This window comes from Trifolium pratense, linkage group LG5 (genome assembly GCF_020283565.1).
Source record: "Trifolium pratense cultivar HEN17-A07 linkage group LG5, ARS_RC_1.1, whole genome shotgun sequence".
In the NCBI taxonomy this organism is placed as follows: Eukaryota; Viridiplantae; Streptophyta; class Magnoliopsida; order Fabales; family Fabaceae; genus Trifolium; species Trifolium pratense.
The window spans coordinates 16897551-16911551 of record NC_060063.1 but is presented as its reverse complement, the minus strand read 5'-3'; the positions used below and the strand labels follow the sequence as shown (position 1 = coordinate 16911551).

At 36.1% G+C, this 14001-nt stretch overlaps 2 protein-coding genes across 2 annotated transcripts; both read left to right on the top strand.

The window, feature by feature from the left end:
* Window positions 1-8735: 8735 nt before the first annotated feature.
* LOC123886133 (uncharacterized mitochondrial protein AtMg00810-like) lies at window positions 8736-9206 on the top strand. The gene is made up of 2 exons (XM_045935473.1): window positions 8736-8988; window positions 9073-9206. Exons 1-2 carry the CDS (start codon window positions 8736-8738, stop codon window positions 9204-9206), a joined length of 387 nt encoding a protein of 128 aa, XP_045791429.1.
* Window positions 9207-10122: 916 nt separating this feature from the next.
* Window positions 10123-13654, top strand: LOC123886132. The gene is made up of 2 exons (XM_045935472.1): window positions 10123-10517; window positions 12625-13654. Exons 1-2 carry the CDS (start codon window positions 10123-10125, stop codon window positions 13652-13654), a joined length of 1425 nt encoding a protein of 474 aa, XP_045791428.1.
* The last annotated feature ends 347 nt before the right edge of the window (window positions 13655-14001 follow it).

The window sequence follows — 14001 nt, the reverse complement described above, 5'->3', positions numbered from 1 at the left end:
ACCTCCGTCCCGAATTATAAGACTCTGTTTGACCACTGAATGTAAAATTTTGATCACTAATATTTTTAATTGTCTATTAGTAAAAATTATCAAAATTTAATATTTTAAAAAAACTCATCAAAACAAATTGAACAAGATCTTGTATGCTAATATTTACATTTATTTATATATTATTAAAAAATACTGTCAAAACAAGGTAAATGAATAATACATTTTTGTCAAACAATGTCTTATAATTAGGGACGGAGGTAGTAATATATTATGAAACATATCTTTTAACCCTATTATAATAAACTTAAATAAAAATCAACTTTTAACATTTTTTTAAAAAAAGTAAAATTTACCAAACAAATTTAATTTTAGTTTTAAAGCTATTACTTCAAACTTTATAGTTGTAGGAACAAACGCTTACCACTACACCAAAAGCAATTGCTGTTAGTGAAGACGCAACTTAATATATACTTATAATATAGAGTTCTTTAAGAGGTTGCGCTTTGTAACACCCCGATTTTCATAATTCCGAGTCTTTCGTTAATTCAAAAGTCACAACCGCTAGTTACGTATCTTTATAATAACTGTTGAGATTTTCCTTCAAATTAAGCAGAAAAGTGGTTCTGATGCAATACATCACACGGGGCGTGAGATTGCACTACGCGGCGCACCATTCTTGTGTTGTGTTGATGGTTCAGCCGCTGTCCACCAAGCGGGGGAGTGGCACTGTTCACGCGGGGCGTGGTACTGTTCATATATATGCAGATCTGTTTTTCTGCTGCGTTTTTAGAGAGAAAAATAGGTTTTAGGGTTTTTGCTTCCAACATAAAGGCTAGGAATATAAGAGGGTTTCTCTTGGGTAATTTCTAGGGGTTGGGAAGTGAATCTAACACCTTGTAATCACTTATCATTGAAATCTCTTGGTCACTGTAAGAGATTTGGGAAAATGATAGATTTGGGAAAACTCTAAATCTTGTAATTCTTTGTATTGAATCTTTGTAATCAAGAAGGAAGTATGGTAGTGGATCGGAGAGTCTCTCTCACCCAGACTAGGTTGCTATAACCGAACTGGGTAAACAATTATTCGTGTCATCTATCGCTTTTGGTAGTTTTAGTTTTTTGTTGATTTATTGCTCATTCATTTTGTTTGGTTGCTGCAATTCATTTGTCCCACACATCAAAGATTATTGGTGTGGTTTTCTTCGGATTCACAACAATTGGCGCCCACCGTGGGGTAAAGGGTTAATTGGATTAAGCATCATGGGTTGAAACTGGGAAATTGAGAAGTTCACCGGGAGTAACGACTTTGGGTTGTGGTAGGTGAAGGTGAGGGCAATATTGACACAACAAAAGTGTAGTGAAGCGTTGATGGGAATAGCGAATATGTTGAATACTTACTCATACGCGGAGAAGACCGAGATGAAAGATAAGACATTGAGTGTCATTATCTTGTGCCTCGCGGATAACGTGTTGAGGGAAGTAGCTAAGGAAAGGACTGCTACAGCTATATGGACCAAGCTTGATGCGTTGTACATGACGAAGTCTTTGGCACATAAGAAATATTTTTCTTTCGTATGGTGGAGAACAAGTCTGTGGTGGAGCAACTTCCGGAGTTTAACAAGATCATTGACAACTTGGCGAACATTGATGTGAATTTGGAAGACGAGGACAAGGCTTTTCATTTGTTGTGTGCTTTACCCAAGTCACTTGAAAATCTCAAGGATGCATTGCTTTATGTCAAAGAAGGTACTATCACCTTGGATGAAGTTCAATCGGCTTTGAGGACCAAAGAATGGAAAAAGTTGAGAGACTTAAGGGTTGATGATGGTGCGGAAGGCTTGAATGCGGCGAGGGGTAGAAGCGAGAACGAAGACAAAGGGAAATGATATAAATATATGTCCAAGTCTAGTCCAAAGGGTGATGGTGGTGGCAAGTTCAAATGTTTCCATTGTCAAGAACTAGAGTTTGTTCATCTTGGAGACGGAAAAACTTAAGGTTCAAGGTATAGTTTTCAATTTGTCTTACAAGGTTTGACAATTATGGTTGTTTCTTTGTTACGTGATGTGAGGTATATTCTTGAACTTAAATGCAAAGATAGTTGGTTCTACTATTGGATATGGATTTGAAACTAGTTGTGATTCTCATGATATGGTTGAGTTGTGAAACTTCGGGTTGATATTTGTTAGTGACATGAATTTAGTAGGTCTAGTAAAATGAAGTTTACTAGGTAGTTGAAACTAAATTGGAAGTGTTGGAGACTAACAATAACTTGAAGTGCGTTTCGGAGTAGTTGAAAGGTTTTGAGATACCGATTTTGAGGATTTGGTGGAGGAAACTCGGTTTGAGGTGGAGGTACACCAAAGTGGTATGACTATGGAGATCTTGTGTGGAAGCAATGGTGATCAAACTTGGTAACTTGTAGGACTATTGGATGTAGTTGGATGCAAGGAGATTTTGATATTGCGGCTTGTGGAACCACCTAAAATTCCAAGGTTGGTTGGAGGCAAGCAAATCTTCAAAAGTACGGAAAGCTACAATCCGGGGTTTGAAGAGGGTATGGTTTAGCTTGTGGGTGGCTTGTCCTAAAAATCCAAAGGCAATTGGTAGACTCTCGGGGCCGAAGAGGGATGGTGTAATCTTGTGGTGTAAGCACGATGGTTGTTGGGAAGATGGCACCACCATCAATTTAAAGGTAATGTGGAGATTATTGAAATTTGCCTTCAAATTGAGAAAAAAATTGGTTCTAATGTAGAACATAACGCGGGGCGTGAGATTATACTACGCGGCGCGCCATTCTTGTGTTGTGTTGTTGGTTCAGCAGCTGTCGACCACGCGGGGCGTGGCACTAGTCACGCGAGGCGTGGCACTGTTCATATATATGCATATCTATTTTTCTGCTGTGTTTTTAGAGAGAAAAATAGGTTTTAGAGTTTTTGCTTCCAACATAAAGGTTAGGAATGTTGGAACAAAATTGGTTCTGAAGCCCCAAGACTTTTAATATATAAAGTTTTGATGATAACAATAAGTATTAAATGAGCAATTGGTAGTACTAATATTTCAATCTAGTGTGCAGGACCGTATTAAGTATCTTCTGATATAACAAAGCTCTGAAAGTGCCAAGGCAGTTCAGAAGGAGAATCAGAAGCAAGGCATTTGCACTCTTATCTCTCTGCCTCTGAAGAATAGTCCATCAGAAGCAAAATTACTTCAGAAGATCTACTTTGATCTGTGTGCCTGAGAAGTCACTTTCTTGTCAGCAGAATCAGAGAACGTTGGAACCAAGTTACAAGGACCTTACTCAAGATTGGTTAAGCTATTCAAATGGACAACCTAGTTGTTTAACCTTATTCAACTCTTGTGTATCTCAGAAGTCAATCTGTGAAAGTTACTCTGTTTGGTATAAACACCTTCTGTCGTGACAAAGTAGTGAAACCTCACTACCACTTTGGTCTGCAAACGTTGCTTTCATCTCAGACTGCAAAGATAACGTTCGTGGTACTATTTGATCCTTGTCCAACGGTCACATTACATACTGGAGCGTCATATTGGATTATATATACATCTTCACATTAATCTTTGAAGAAATATACGCGCACGCTCATTGATCTACCAACTTCTAATACAAGCTCTCATCCTCTGAACCTTTGAATATCAGTTTCACTAAAAATACTTTGAAGTATTTTTCTGTACTCTTTGTATTTGTTATTAAGGTTCTCTTAAGAGTGTTGTATTAACTCTCAATCTGATTTACTTTACTTTAGTTTGAGAAGTCTTAAGCTTGTGTGCTTGAGCATTGTGGTGAAGTCTTAAGCTTGTGTGCTTGAGCATAGTTGTGAAGTCTCTTGCTTGTGTGCTTGAGCATTTGTAATCTTGTGTGATTATAGTGAAATCCCTTGGAAGTGCAAGGGGACTGGACTACTCTCGTTTTGTGAGAGGAACCAGTATAAATTGCTTGTGTGCTATCTCTCTCTCTCTTATCTTGTTATATTGTGTTATTTATCCGCTGCTGTTGTAGTTGAGTTAAGAACTTTGAAAAAGTTTTAACTTGGCTAAAACACAATTCAACCCCCCCTTCTTGTGTTTTCACACCTTCAATTGGTATCTAGAGCACTGATCTGTTACTTTCACTTAATAGTGAGACAGTAAAGATCTTGTGAAAACATTATGTCTGGAGGAGACGAAAGTTCTAGAACTGGTGAAAGCAATAGAGGAACTGGAGCTGCTTTTGGTTTTGATTATTTAAATAATGAATCACATGAACATAGTGGCAATAGAAAAGTCCCTATATTCAATGGTGATGCTTCATTATTTGAGTGGTGGAAGGAAAGACTTTATAGCAATATCACTGCTATTGATCATGAGTTGTGGGATTTGGTTGAGCTGGGAGTAACTTTTGAAAACTTAAATGAACATGGAAGGTTGTCCATTGAGCACAGAAAGTTACTCACACCAGCTAACCTAAAAATCTACACTAAACATCACAGAGTAAAGCACATTGTTGTTGGTGCTATTAGACATGAGGATTATGTCAGAATAGAAAACAAGTCCTCAGCTAAATCTATCTTTGACTCTATGTGTGCTACCTATGATGGTAACGAGAAAGTTCAAGAGGCTAAGGCTAGTCTCTTGATAAGATAATATGAACTTTTCGCCATGCAACAAGATGAAAATATTGAAACCATGTTCACAAGGTTTCAAACCCTTGTATCTGGTCTCAAAGTTCTAAAGAGGAGTTACTCTACCTATGACCATGTTCAGAAGATTCTGAGAAGTCTTCCTCTTGCATGGAGACCTAAAGTCACTGCAATTGAGGAAGCTCAAAATCTCAAGACTCTGAGTCTTGAGGCTCTGATAAGCAATCTCAGAAGCCATGAGATGGTTCTGGATGCTGATTCAAAAGCTAAGAAGAAGTCCAAGTTTGTGGCTTTACAGTCAACTAGGATTTCTTCCAAAGCTCTTAAGACTCAGCTTCTTGACATTGAGGAGGAATCTTCTGCAGATGGCCAAGAGGAAGAAAAAGGGTGAAGATGAGTTTGCCCTATTCACCAAGTTTCAGCAATGGAACAGGCTTAACAAAAGAAATTTCAGAGGAAATAACTCAAGAAATTTTGTTAGCAAAAAGGATGATCAAAAGAACTGCTTCAACTGTAAGAAGCCAGGACACTTTATTGCTGACTGTCCAGAAATGTCTGCTAAAGACAAAAGCAAGAGGTACAGCTCAAAGAAGCAACAATTTAAGAGCAAATTGAAAAAGAGTCTGATGGCTACCTTTGAGGAGCTATCATCTGAGGAGGAAGTTGAAGAAGAGGAAGAGGCAAATCTAGCTCTAATGGCTTCAGCCGACTCAGATGCAGATTCAGAGGATGAGTCAGAATCAGATTCAGAAGCTACAGATGAGGTATTTTCTGACTGCTCTAAAACTCAACTTTTAACAGCTCTTTACAAAGTAATTGAGAAACATCTCAGAGTGTTAAGCAAACAAAAAGCTTTACAAGAAAGGCTTAATGCTCTGAGTGAACAGGAAGGTCATTTTCAAGGTCTATATCAAGAAACTCTGAACAGAGTAAATGACTTTGAAAAAGGCTGTGCTGTTTGTCACAAACCTATTGATGAGCAAGAATTGGCTCTTCAACAGTTTGTGCATCTCAACTTTGGAAAGAGCAAAGCTGCAAATTTAATTTACAATGTCATGAGACATAGAGGAGAAGGAGTTGGCTATGAATATGGTAGAACATATTCAAAGCTAAAAACTTATCCCAAAAAGGTTGGAAAATCTTGGGTTTATTATGTTGTACCCCAAAGTGAAGAGGGGAAGAATTTTGGTACTTTGGAGAATGAGGTTGATGATCTGAGAAAATTGGAAGCTGACAGCTCAGAGGAACCAAGTTCCTCAGGATCTGGAAAGAAAAGCTCAGAAGATAGAAGTCATTCAGAACCTGAGAATATTAAATCAGATGTTCTGAATACTTCAAAATCTGAGGCTTCAACTTCTAGAACCAAAGGAACTTCAGTACCTGAGGCAAGTCAATCTAAAAGCTCAAAAGTTTTTAAAAGAAAAAATTCAAACTTCAAACCTCAGAGGCAATACAGGACTCAGATTATTTATGACTCTAGAGTTAGTAGACATAACCAATCAAAACAATGGATTGGTGATAGATACAAATTCTGGAATCATAAACAATCCAAATCCTGGAATAATAACAATTCTCAAACGAAGAAAAGATTTCAAAAGAGTTATTATGCCAAACCAAAATCCTTCTCTAACACTCAGCAACATAGTAAGCATTTGTGGACTAACAAGCGTGGACCCAGAAGAAAATGGGTACCAAAAGCTGAAATAATGTACCATTCAGATTTACCAACTAAGAAAGGATATGTCATGCCTAAAGTATGGAAACAAGTACAATGCAGAGGGAGAAGGGCTTATGTCCTAGACAAATGGCTGACAGATTCTCAAGTCTGTAATCAGAACTTGAGAAATGAAGAAGAAGAATACTGGAATGACTTTATCATTAACTGTGATGAAGAATCCTACCATAATGATTAAAGTTATTTCTCATACAGCCTACCACTCAAGGAGGAATCATGAATCATTCATGGTATCTGGACAGTGGATGCTCGAGGCATATGACTGGTGACAAACGACTATTTTCAAAGCTGACTCTTAAAGAGGGAGGCTCTGTTGGCTTTGGAGGTAACCAAAAAGGAAAGATAATAGGTACAGGTACAGTAGGTAACTCTTCCCTTTCTATTGATGATGTTTGGTTAGTTGATGGACTCAAGCATAACCTATTGAGCATAAGTCAATTTTGCGACAATGGTTATGTAGTTCTATTTGATAAGGAATCTTGTATTGTGTCTAAACAATCTGACAAATCCATAGTATTCAAAGGTATGAGAAAGAATAATGTTTATAAAATTAATCTGTCTGATTTGAATGAACAAAAAGTGGTTTGTCTTCTGCCATTGAGTGAAGAAAAATGGATCTGGCACAAGAGGTTAGGCCATGCTAACTGGAGGTTAATCTCTAAGCTTAGCAAGCTTTACCTTGTCAGAGGTTTACCAAAAATTAAATATCACTCAAACACACTTTGTGGTTCATGTCAAAAAGGAAAGATTACAAAATCCTCTTTTAAACCTAAGAACATTGTCTCTACCTCTAGGCCATTGGAACTTCTTCACATTGATTTGTTTGGGCCAGTCAACACTGCCTCTATCAATGGAAAGAAGTATGGATTAGTAATTGTTGATGATTACAGTAGATGGACTTGGGTGAAATTCCTAAGAACAAAAGATGAAGCTTATGATGAGTTTAGCATCTTTTGCAAACAAATTCAAAATGAAAAAGGCTACACTATTTTAAAAGTTAGAAGTGATCATGGTGGAGAATTTGAAAATGAACCTTTTGAAAACTTTTGTGAAAAATATGGCATCCTGCATGAATTCTCTTCTCCTAGAACTCCTCAACAAAATGGGGTTGTAGAAAGGAAAAATAGAACTCTATAAGAAATGGCCAGAACCATGATGCATGAAACAAATGTAGCAAAGTTTTTATGGGCAGAAGCTGTAAACACAGCATGTTATGTTCAAAATAGAATCTATATCAGATCTAAGTTGAACAAAACTGCTTATGAATTGTTCAAAGGAAGGAAACCTGATATTTCTTATTTTCATCAGTTTGGATGTACTTGTTACATCCTAAACAATAAAGTCCATCTAAAGAAATTTGATGCTAGGGGCTATAAGAGTATTTTTATAGGATACTCTGAACGCTCAAAAGCATACAGACTGTATATTTCTGAAACACATACTGTGGAAGAAACTATGCATGTCAGATTTGATGACAAAAGCCTGACCAAGTGTCAGAGCTTGTAGAAGGTTTCTCTAAATTTCAGGTATCAGAGGATCGGTATTCAGACATTCCAAACTACTCAGAACATCCAGTCTCTGAAGAACCTCTAATCATGACAGTTCCAACAGACTCTGAACATCAAAGTAATGAAGCAGCTTCTGAACCTGCTTTTGTTGAGTCTGAAGATGATGAACCCCCAAGAAACACTTTCAAATACAAATCATCTCATCTAGAGGAACTGATTCTGGGAAACAAAGATAGTCCAAGAAAAACAAGATCTCAACTAAGAAGTGAGGAATCCTTGGTTGGTCTTATCTCAATGATGGAACCTTCAAAAGTTGACGAAGCTCTGCAAGATGATGCTTGGATAGTGCCCAAACCTTCACATAAGAACATTATTGGAACAAAATGGGTATTCAGAAACAAGCTGAATGAGCAAGGTGAAGTGGTAAGAAACAAAGCCAGATTGGTTGCACAAGGGTATAGTCAGCAAGAGGGGATTGACTATACAGAAACCTTTGCACCAGTGGCTAGGCTTGAAGCTATCAGGTTACTTCTTTCTTATGCTGTTAATCATGGAATAACCTTGTATCAAATGGATGTTAAGAGTGCTTTCTTAAATGGTTTCATTTCAGAAGAAGTATATGTCAAACAACCTCCTGGTTTTGAAGATGTCTCAAACCCAGATCATGTGTTCAGGCTCAAGAAATCACTGTATGGTCTGAAACAAGCTCCTAGAGCTTGGTATGACAGACTCAGTAATTTCCTGCTTGAGAAAGGGTTTGAGAAAGGGAAGGTTGACTGTACTCTCTTCAGAAAAACAACCAAAGAAGACATCTTAATTATTCAAATCTATGTTGATGATATTATTTTTGGATCCACTAATGCTACTATGTGCAAGAACTTTTCTAAAGTTATGCAGGATGAATTTGAAATGAGCATGATGGGTGAATTAAAGTTCTTTCTTGGAATTCAAATTAATCAAGGAGAAAAAGGAACTTACATTCATCAATCAAAGTATACTAAGGAACTTCTGAAGAAATTCAATATGGATGATTGTAAACCTATGAATACACCTATGCATCCAACATCAAGTCTAGGAAAATCAGAAGATGAAGGAAAAGTGGATCAGAAGCTATATCGAGGTATGATTGGTTCTCTACTTTATCTAACAGCTTCAAGACCAAATATTTTATTTAGTGTATGCTTATGTGCAAGATTTCAATCAGATCCTAGAGAATCTCATCTCACAGCTGTGAAGAGAATCTTTAGATATCTGAAAGAAACAACAAATCTTGGATTAATTTACAAGAAGTCCAAGGATTATGGTCTGGTTGGATTATGTGATGCTGATTACGCATGAGATAAGATTGAAAGAAAATCCACAAGTGGCAATTGTCAATTTATTGGTGAAAACCTTATCTCCTGGGCTAGTAAAAGACAAACTACTATAGCTTTGTCTACAGCTGAAGCAGAATACATATCAGCAGCAAAATGTTGCACACAACTACTTTGGATAAAATATCAGTTAGAAGATTATCAAGTAAGCAGTAACAATATTCCATTATATTGTGACAATACTGCAGCCATTCAACTTTCTAAAAATCCTATCTTGCATTCCAGAGCCAAACACATTGAAATTAAACATCATTTTATCAGAGATTATGTTCAGAGAGGTATAATAGATATAAAGTTCATTGAAACTCAAAAGCAATGGGCTGATATATTTACTAAACCTTTAGCTATTGATCAGTTTGATGTTATTAAGAAAAATCTGAACATGATTTCAATCTCTGAGTAAATAGTTATATTGGCTTTGAACACCTCTTCAGAAGTTACATCTTCAGAACTTGGAAGCAGGATCACACCTATCAGATGTTCTGAGGATTGTATCCTCTGAAAGTTTTTATTTTAATTTATTTTGACAAAGTTCAATGGCTCTGACGACTATAAGTGGAAACGTTTCAGATATCTTTCTTTATGACAGTTGTCCACTTATATGTCAGTTACTTAATTAATCTTATAACACGTATCTTGAATCTGATTGGGTAAAGGCAATTAATGATGAAATTAGCATTAAAGTGGCAGTTTGTCTCGATTAACTCCCTTCTGTTATTTGTCTTTATGTTAACTTTACTTTTTATTCAAAAAAAAAAATTCACTTATTCACATAAGTTCACACAAGCACTTCACAACCCACACTTTTCATCTTCTCTCTAAAACTCGGACAACATTCTTTCTCCCTCCAATCTTAGCAAACCCTACCTAAACCTTCAACAATGGAAGTTGGTGCGTCCTCATCTTCTCGTCCTCCTGTGTTTAGCAAACCTCCGATCTTCCTTTCCAAGAGATTCGACAAGGAAGAAACTATGTCTACTCCGTATGAGAAACTGGAACTGATTATTGAACAACCTGTGGACTTCGAAAGTCTGAAAGCAAATGGGTATGATGTCAAAAAGTATTTTGAGAATCAGTATTGGATGAACTTCTTCGACATTCTGAATGGTCCGGTGTACACAGAACTAGTAAAGGATTTTTGGCCAAGATGTGAAGTAGTGGAGAAGGAAGATGCTGAAAGGGAATATAAACTGAAGGTTGCTGAGAATCCAAAGGTCAACAAAGGGAAGTCTCGTAGTGAATTGGGTTTAAGAGATTTTACAGAAACTGAGATTAGGTCTGGAGTTTCTCACTACAAGAAAACATGCATTTACTGAGGGCCTTTGGCCCTCAGTAATGCACAAATTTCGTCTAAAATGCATGCATTACTGACGGCCTTGGGCCCTCTGTAATTAGCTCGCCAGTAATGGTTACTGACGGCCCAGGACCGTCAATAACGTTACTGACGGCCTGGAGCCGTCAATAATACACACCGGTCAATTCAAAAGGCCACGCATTTGTGACGGCCTGGAGCCGTCAGTATGGCATGTTCTTTTCACACATTGTGACGGCCTGGAGCCGTCAGTAATGTTGAACGATTTAAAAAAAAATTAATAATTTAATTATTTAAAAATCAGTATTTGATTTTTAAATAATTAAATTATTAATTTTTTTTTTAAAAAATTAATATTAAAATTAAAATTTAATAAAAAGCATAATAAAAATACTTAACATAAGCATAATTAAATATAATGATAATATTGTAAATTACAAAAAGAAAACAATTAAACAAATAATAATCAACAACAGATTATTAAAATTACACATCAACGTTGGTCAGGCGGCTGATATAGTGGTCGCTTCCCCTTGCCAGTGTCTGTTGGCTGACGCGACCTTCCTCGGCCTCGGCCTCGGCCTCTACCTTCCTCGTGTATTATGACTCCGGGGAGTGACGTTCGCGAAGGAGGTCGTGTATTATAACATTTTATTTTTAAAGTTTATGGTTTATTAAATCTAAAAAATACTAAGTTTTTTAGTTGACAAAACTACCGACTTTTTAACATATATATTATAATTTTTTAAAATATAATTGTTTTTCTTTTTTTAAATACATAGTAATAATAAAATGCTAGTAACTATTTCTAAGTGTACGGTAAAAATAAAACTATCACTAAATATTATAAATTAAAATTACATATATTACTTACTTGGGTGCCTGGTAGAGTCTTACTTGGCGCGCGCTCCTAACCACAAACTCCGCTCCTAACCCACGACCTCCGATGACCACGAGAATTTGCTAATAAAAATTGTAAATAACAAATTATTAGAACATATACATTTAAATAACAAAGTAAAAATTTTAACTTTAAAAGTAAAACACAAACACTTACCACTTTTTAGATGGAGATATGAAAATTACATCACTTTTTTAAAAATACACAAACTGTTAAAAAATTTCTTTTATAAATTTTTTTTAAAAAAATTTCGTTTTTTTAAAAAATAATATAAATATACTGTTTTTTTGAAAAAAAAAATACTTATTTAAAAAAAATAATTCTGTTTTCGAAATAAACAAAATTAAATATATTTTTTTAATTTTTTTTACAAAAACAATAACTTTTATACATAGTGATAAGAAAATATTAGTAATAAATTACAAAGTATTAATTAATAACTATTACTAAGTATACGATAAAAAAAAACTATCACTATATAAATTAAAATTACGTTACTTACTTGGGTGCCGAGTAGATTCTTACTTGGCGCGCACCTAGCCCACGAACTCCGCTCCTCACGAGAATAAGACTTGCTATTAAAAATGGTAAAACACAAATATTAGAACATATACATTTAAATAACAAAACAAAAATTTTAAATTCGTAAAAGTAAAACACAAACACTTACCACTTTTTGTATGGAGATTAAGTTGAAAGTATGAAATTAGAGAAAATTTAAGAGAGAAGTTAGATAAAATTTAGAGAGAGAATGGAAATGAAAAAATGAAGTGAAGGAGTAGTAATATATAGGAGTAGTCATAATTGACCGTTACAATTTAAAATTCAAAATCAAGCAATTACTGACGGCCATAAGCCGTCATAATTGTCCAACGGAAATGTGCTTACTGACGGCCTGGGACCGTCATAAATCACATGCGTTACTGACGGCCCAGGACCGTCATAAATGCTTAACGGCTAGTGCGATACTGACGGCCTGGGACCGTCTGAAATAGGCAGTTCAATACTGACGGCCCAGGACCGTCACTAATGCTTAATAGTTAATTTTTTAATTATTTCCGTTCTTCAAGACTACTTACTGACGGCCATAAGCCTTCAATATCCCACAAATGCATTACTGAGGGCTTTTAGCCCTCAATAAGTTTGGTCAGTAATATTATGTTTTCTCAGATCTGGGTTTGAGGAGGTCATTACACAAACCACAATTGCTGAACTTCTGAAAATCCCTAATGAGGGGTTTTACATCGATTTTAGCAAAGAAGGAAAGGATTCTCCTTATGCTAACATGATCAACAGATATCTGTATGAAACCGAGATAACTGAACCAACAAACAAGACTCTCCATCTGAAGAAACCTGTTAAGGTTTTGGTTAAGATTATGCAAGGTTCAATCTTTCCTAGGTCAGGAGGAACAGACCAAGTGTCTTGGAATCATAGACACTTTCTGTACTTTCTGTACCAAAACATTCCTCTGAACCTTGCTGCTTATATCTTCAATCAATTGTGTGCAAGCATTAGGGCTGGTATGGCTGTCAGGAACCCCTCCAAGAAGATAGTTTATCCCAGATTGATAAGTGAGCTTTTTCATCAGTGTACAGTGGTTAGAAGGATTCAAGAAGCTGGTGCTGACTTCATCTTGACCACTGCTAGAGGAACTTTTTTGACTGGAAAGTCTTTGAAGAAAATGAATCTGTTATCTGAACCTGTGAAGTACCCAAATCTACCTCTGTTAGAGAATCACTCTCTCAGACCTATCAATGAAGCTACTCCTATGGTCTTTGAGGATGAACCCAAGGAAGTAATTCAGAACTACATCAAGGAGATGGTCAAGCAAGGCAAGATGGTTTCTGAATCTGATGTGGGTAAATCATCCAACGATGGAAAAGATCCTAGGAAAAGGAGAAGAGTCAGATGTCAGTCAGCAGAAACAATAGTAGAGCAACCCAGCTCTAAGGTAACTGCCTCTGATAAAGGTAAAAGAACTTCTGAGCAAGTGGTTATCAAGGATGTGCCTCAGAAGGTTGCTACTACTGTTAAGAAAGAAGCAGTCAAGAGGAAAGCCGAGACTGAGGTGAAAGGCAGAAGGAAATTGATCCTACCTAAGGATGTTGATGATGATGAAGAAACAGATGATGAGGAGCCTCAGATGAAAAGGACTAGGAAGGTTTTGTTGAGGCAAAAATGCAAAATCCCAATTTGATGTTTTAAAGATAACAAACATCTTAATTATATTTTAAATGTAATTCTGATCTCATTGTTATCTAACAAGTGCTCTTGAGTGTTTTAATTAGTCAGGAACAATTAAGCTTCTAATATCAATGATATTCATTATGTTTTTGGCAAAAAGAGAAGCTTCAGGATCAGTCTGAGAATGATCTCTGGTTTAATTGCAATATTCTCCTCATGAACAAGAATAAATGCAAAAGCACTTATTTCATTAAGTCAACCATATACAAGACAAAGAAGCACTTTATCTTGGTTTTAACTCACAAGATCACAACAGTTCATTAACAATTAAGGCAAGGAATAATTGGAAGAAAAGTGACT

What these genes read in the sequence shown, in the direction of transcription:
- LOC123886132 (XM_045935472.1), top strand. Translation starts at nt 10,123, where the DNA reads ATGGAAGTTGGTGCGTCCTCATCTTCTCGTCCTCCTGTGTTTAGCAAA. An exon ending in TTTACAGAAACTGAGATTAG is followed by an intron (nt 10,518 to 12,624) that starts GTCTGGAGTTTC and finishes ATGTTTTCTCAG; the next exon opens with ATCTGGGTTTGAGGAGGTCA.
- LOC123886133 (XM_045935473.1), top strand. Translation starts at nt 8,736, where the DNA reads ATGTGCAAGAACTTTTCTAAAGTTATGCAGGATGAATTTGAAATGAGC. An exon ending in GGATCAGAAGCTATATCGAG is followed by an intron (nt 8,989 to 9,072) that starts GTATGATTGGTT and finishes GATTTCAATCAG; the next exon opens with ATCCTAGAGAATCTCATCTC.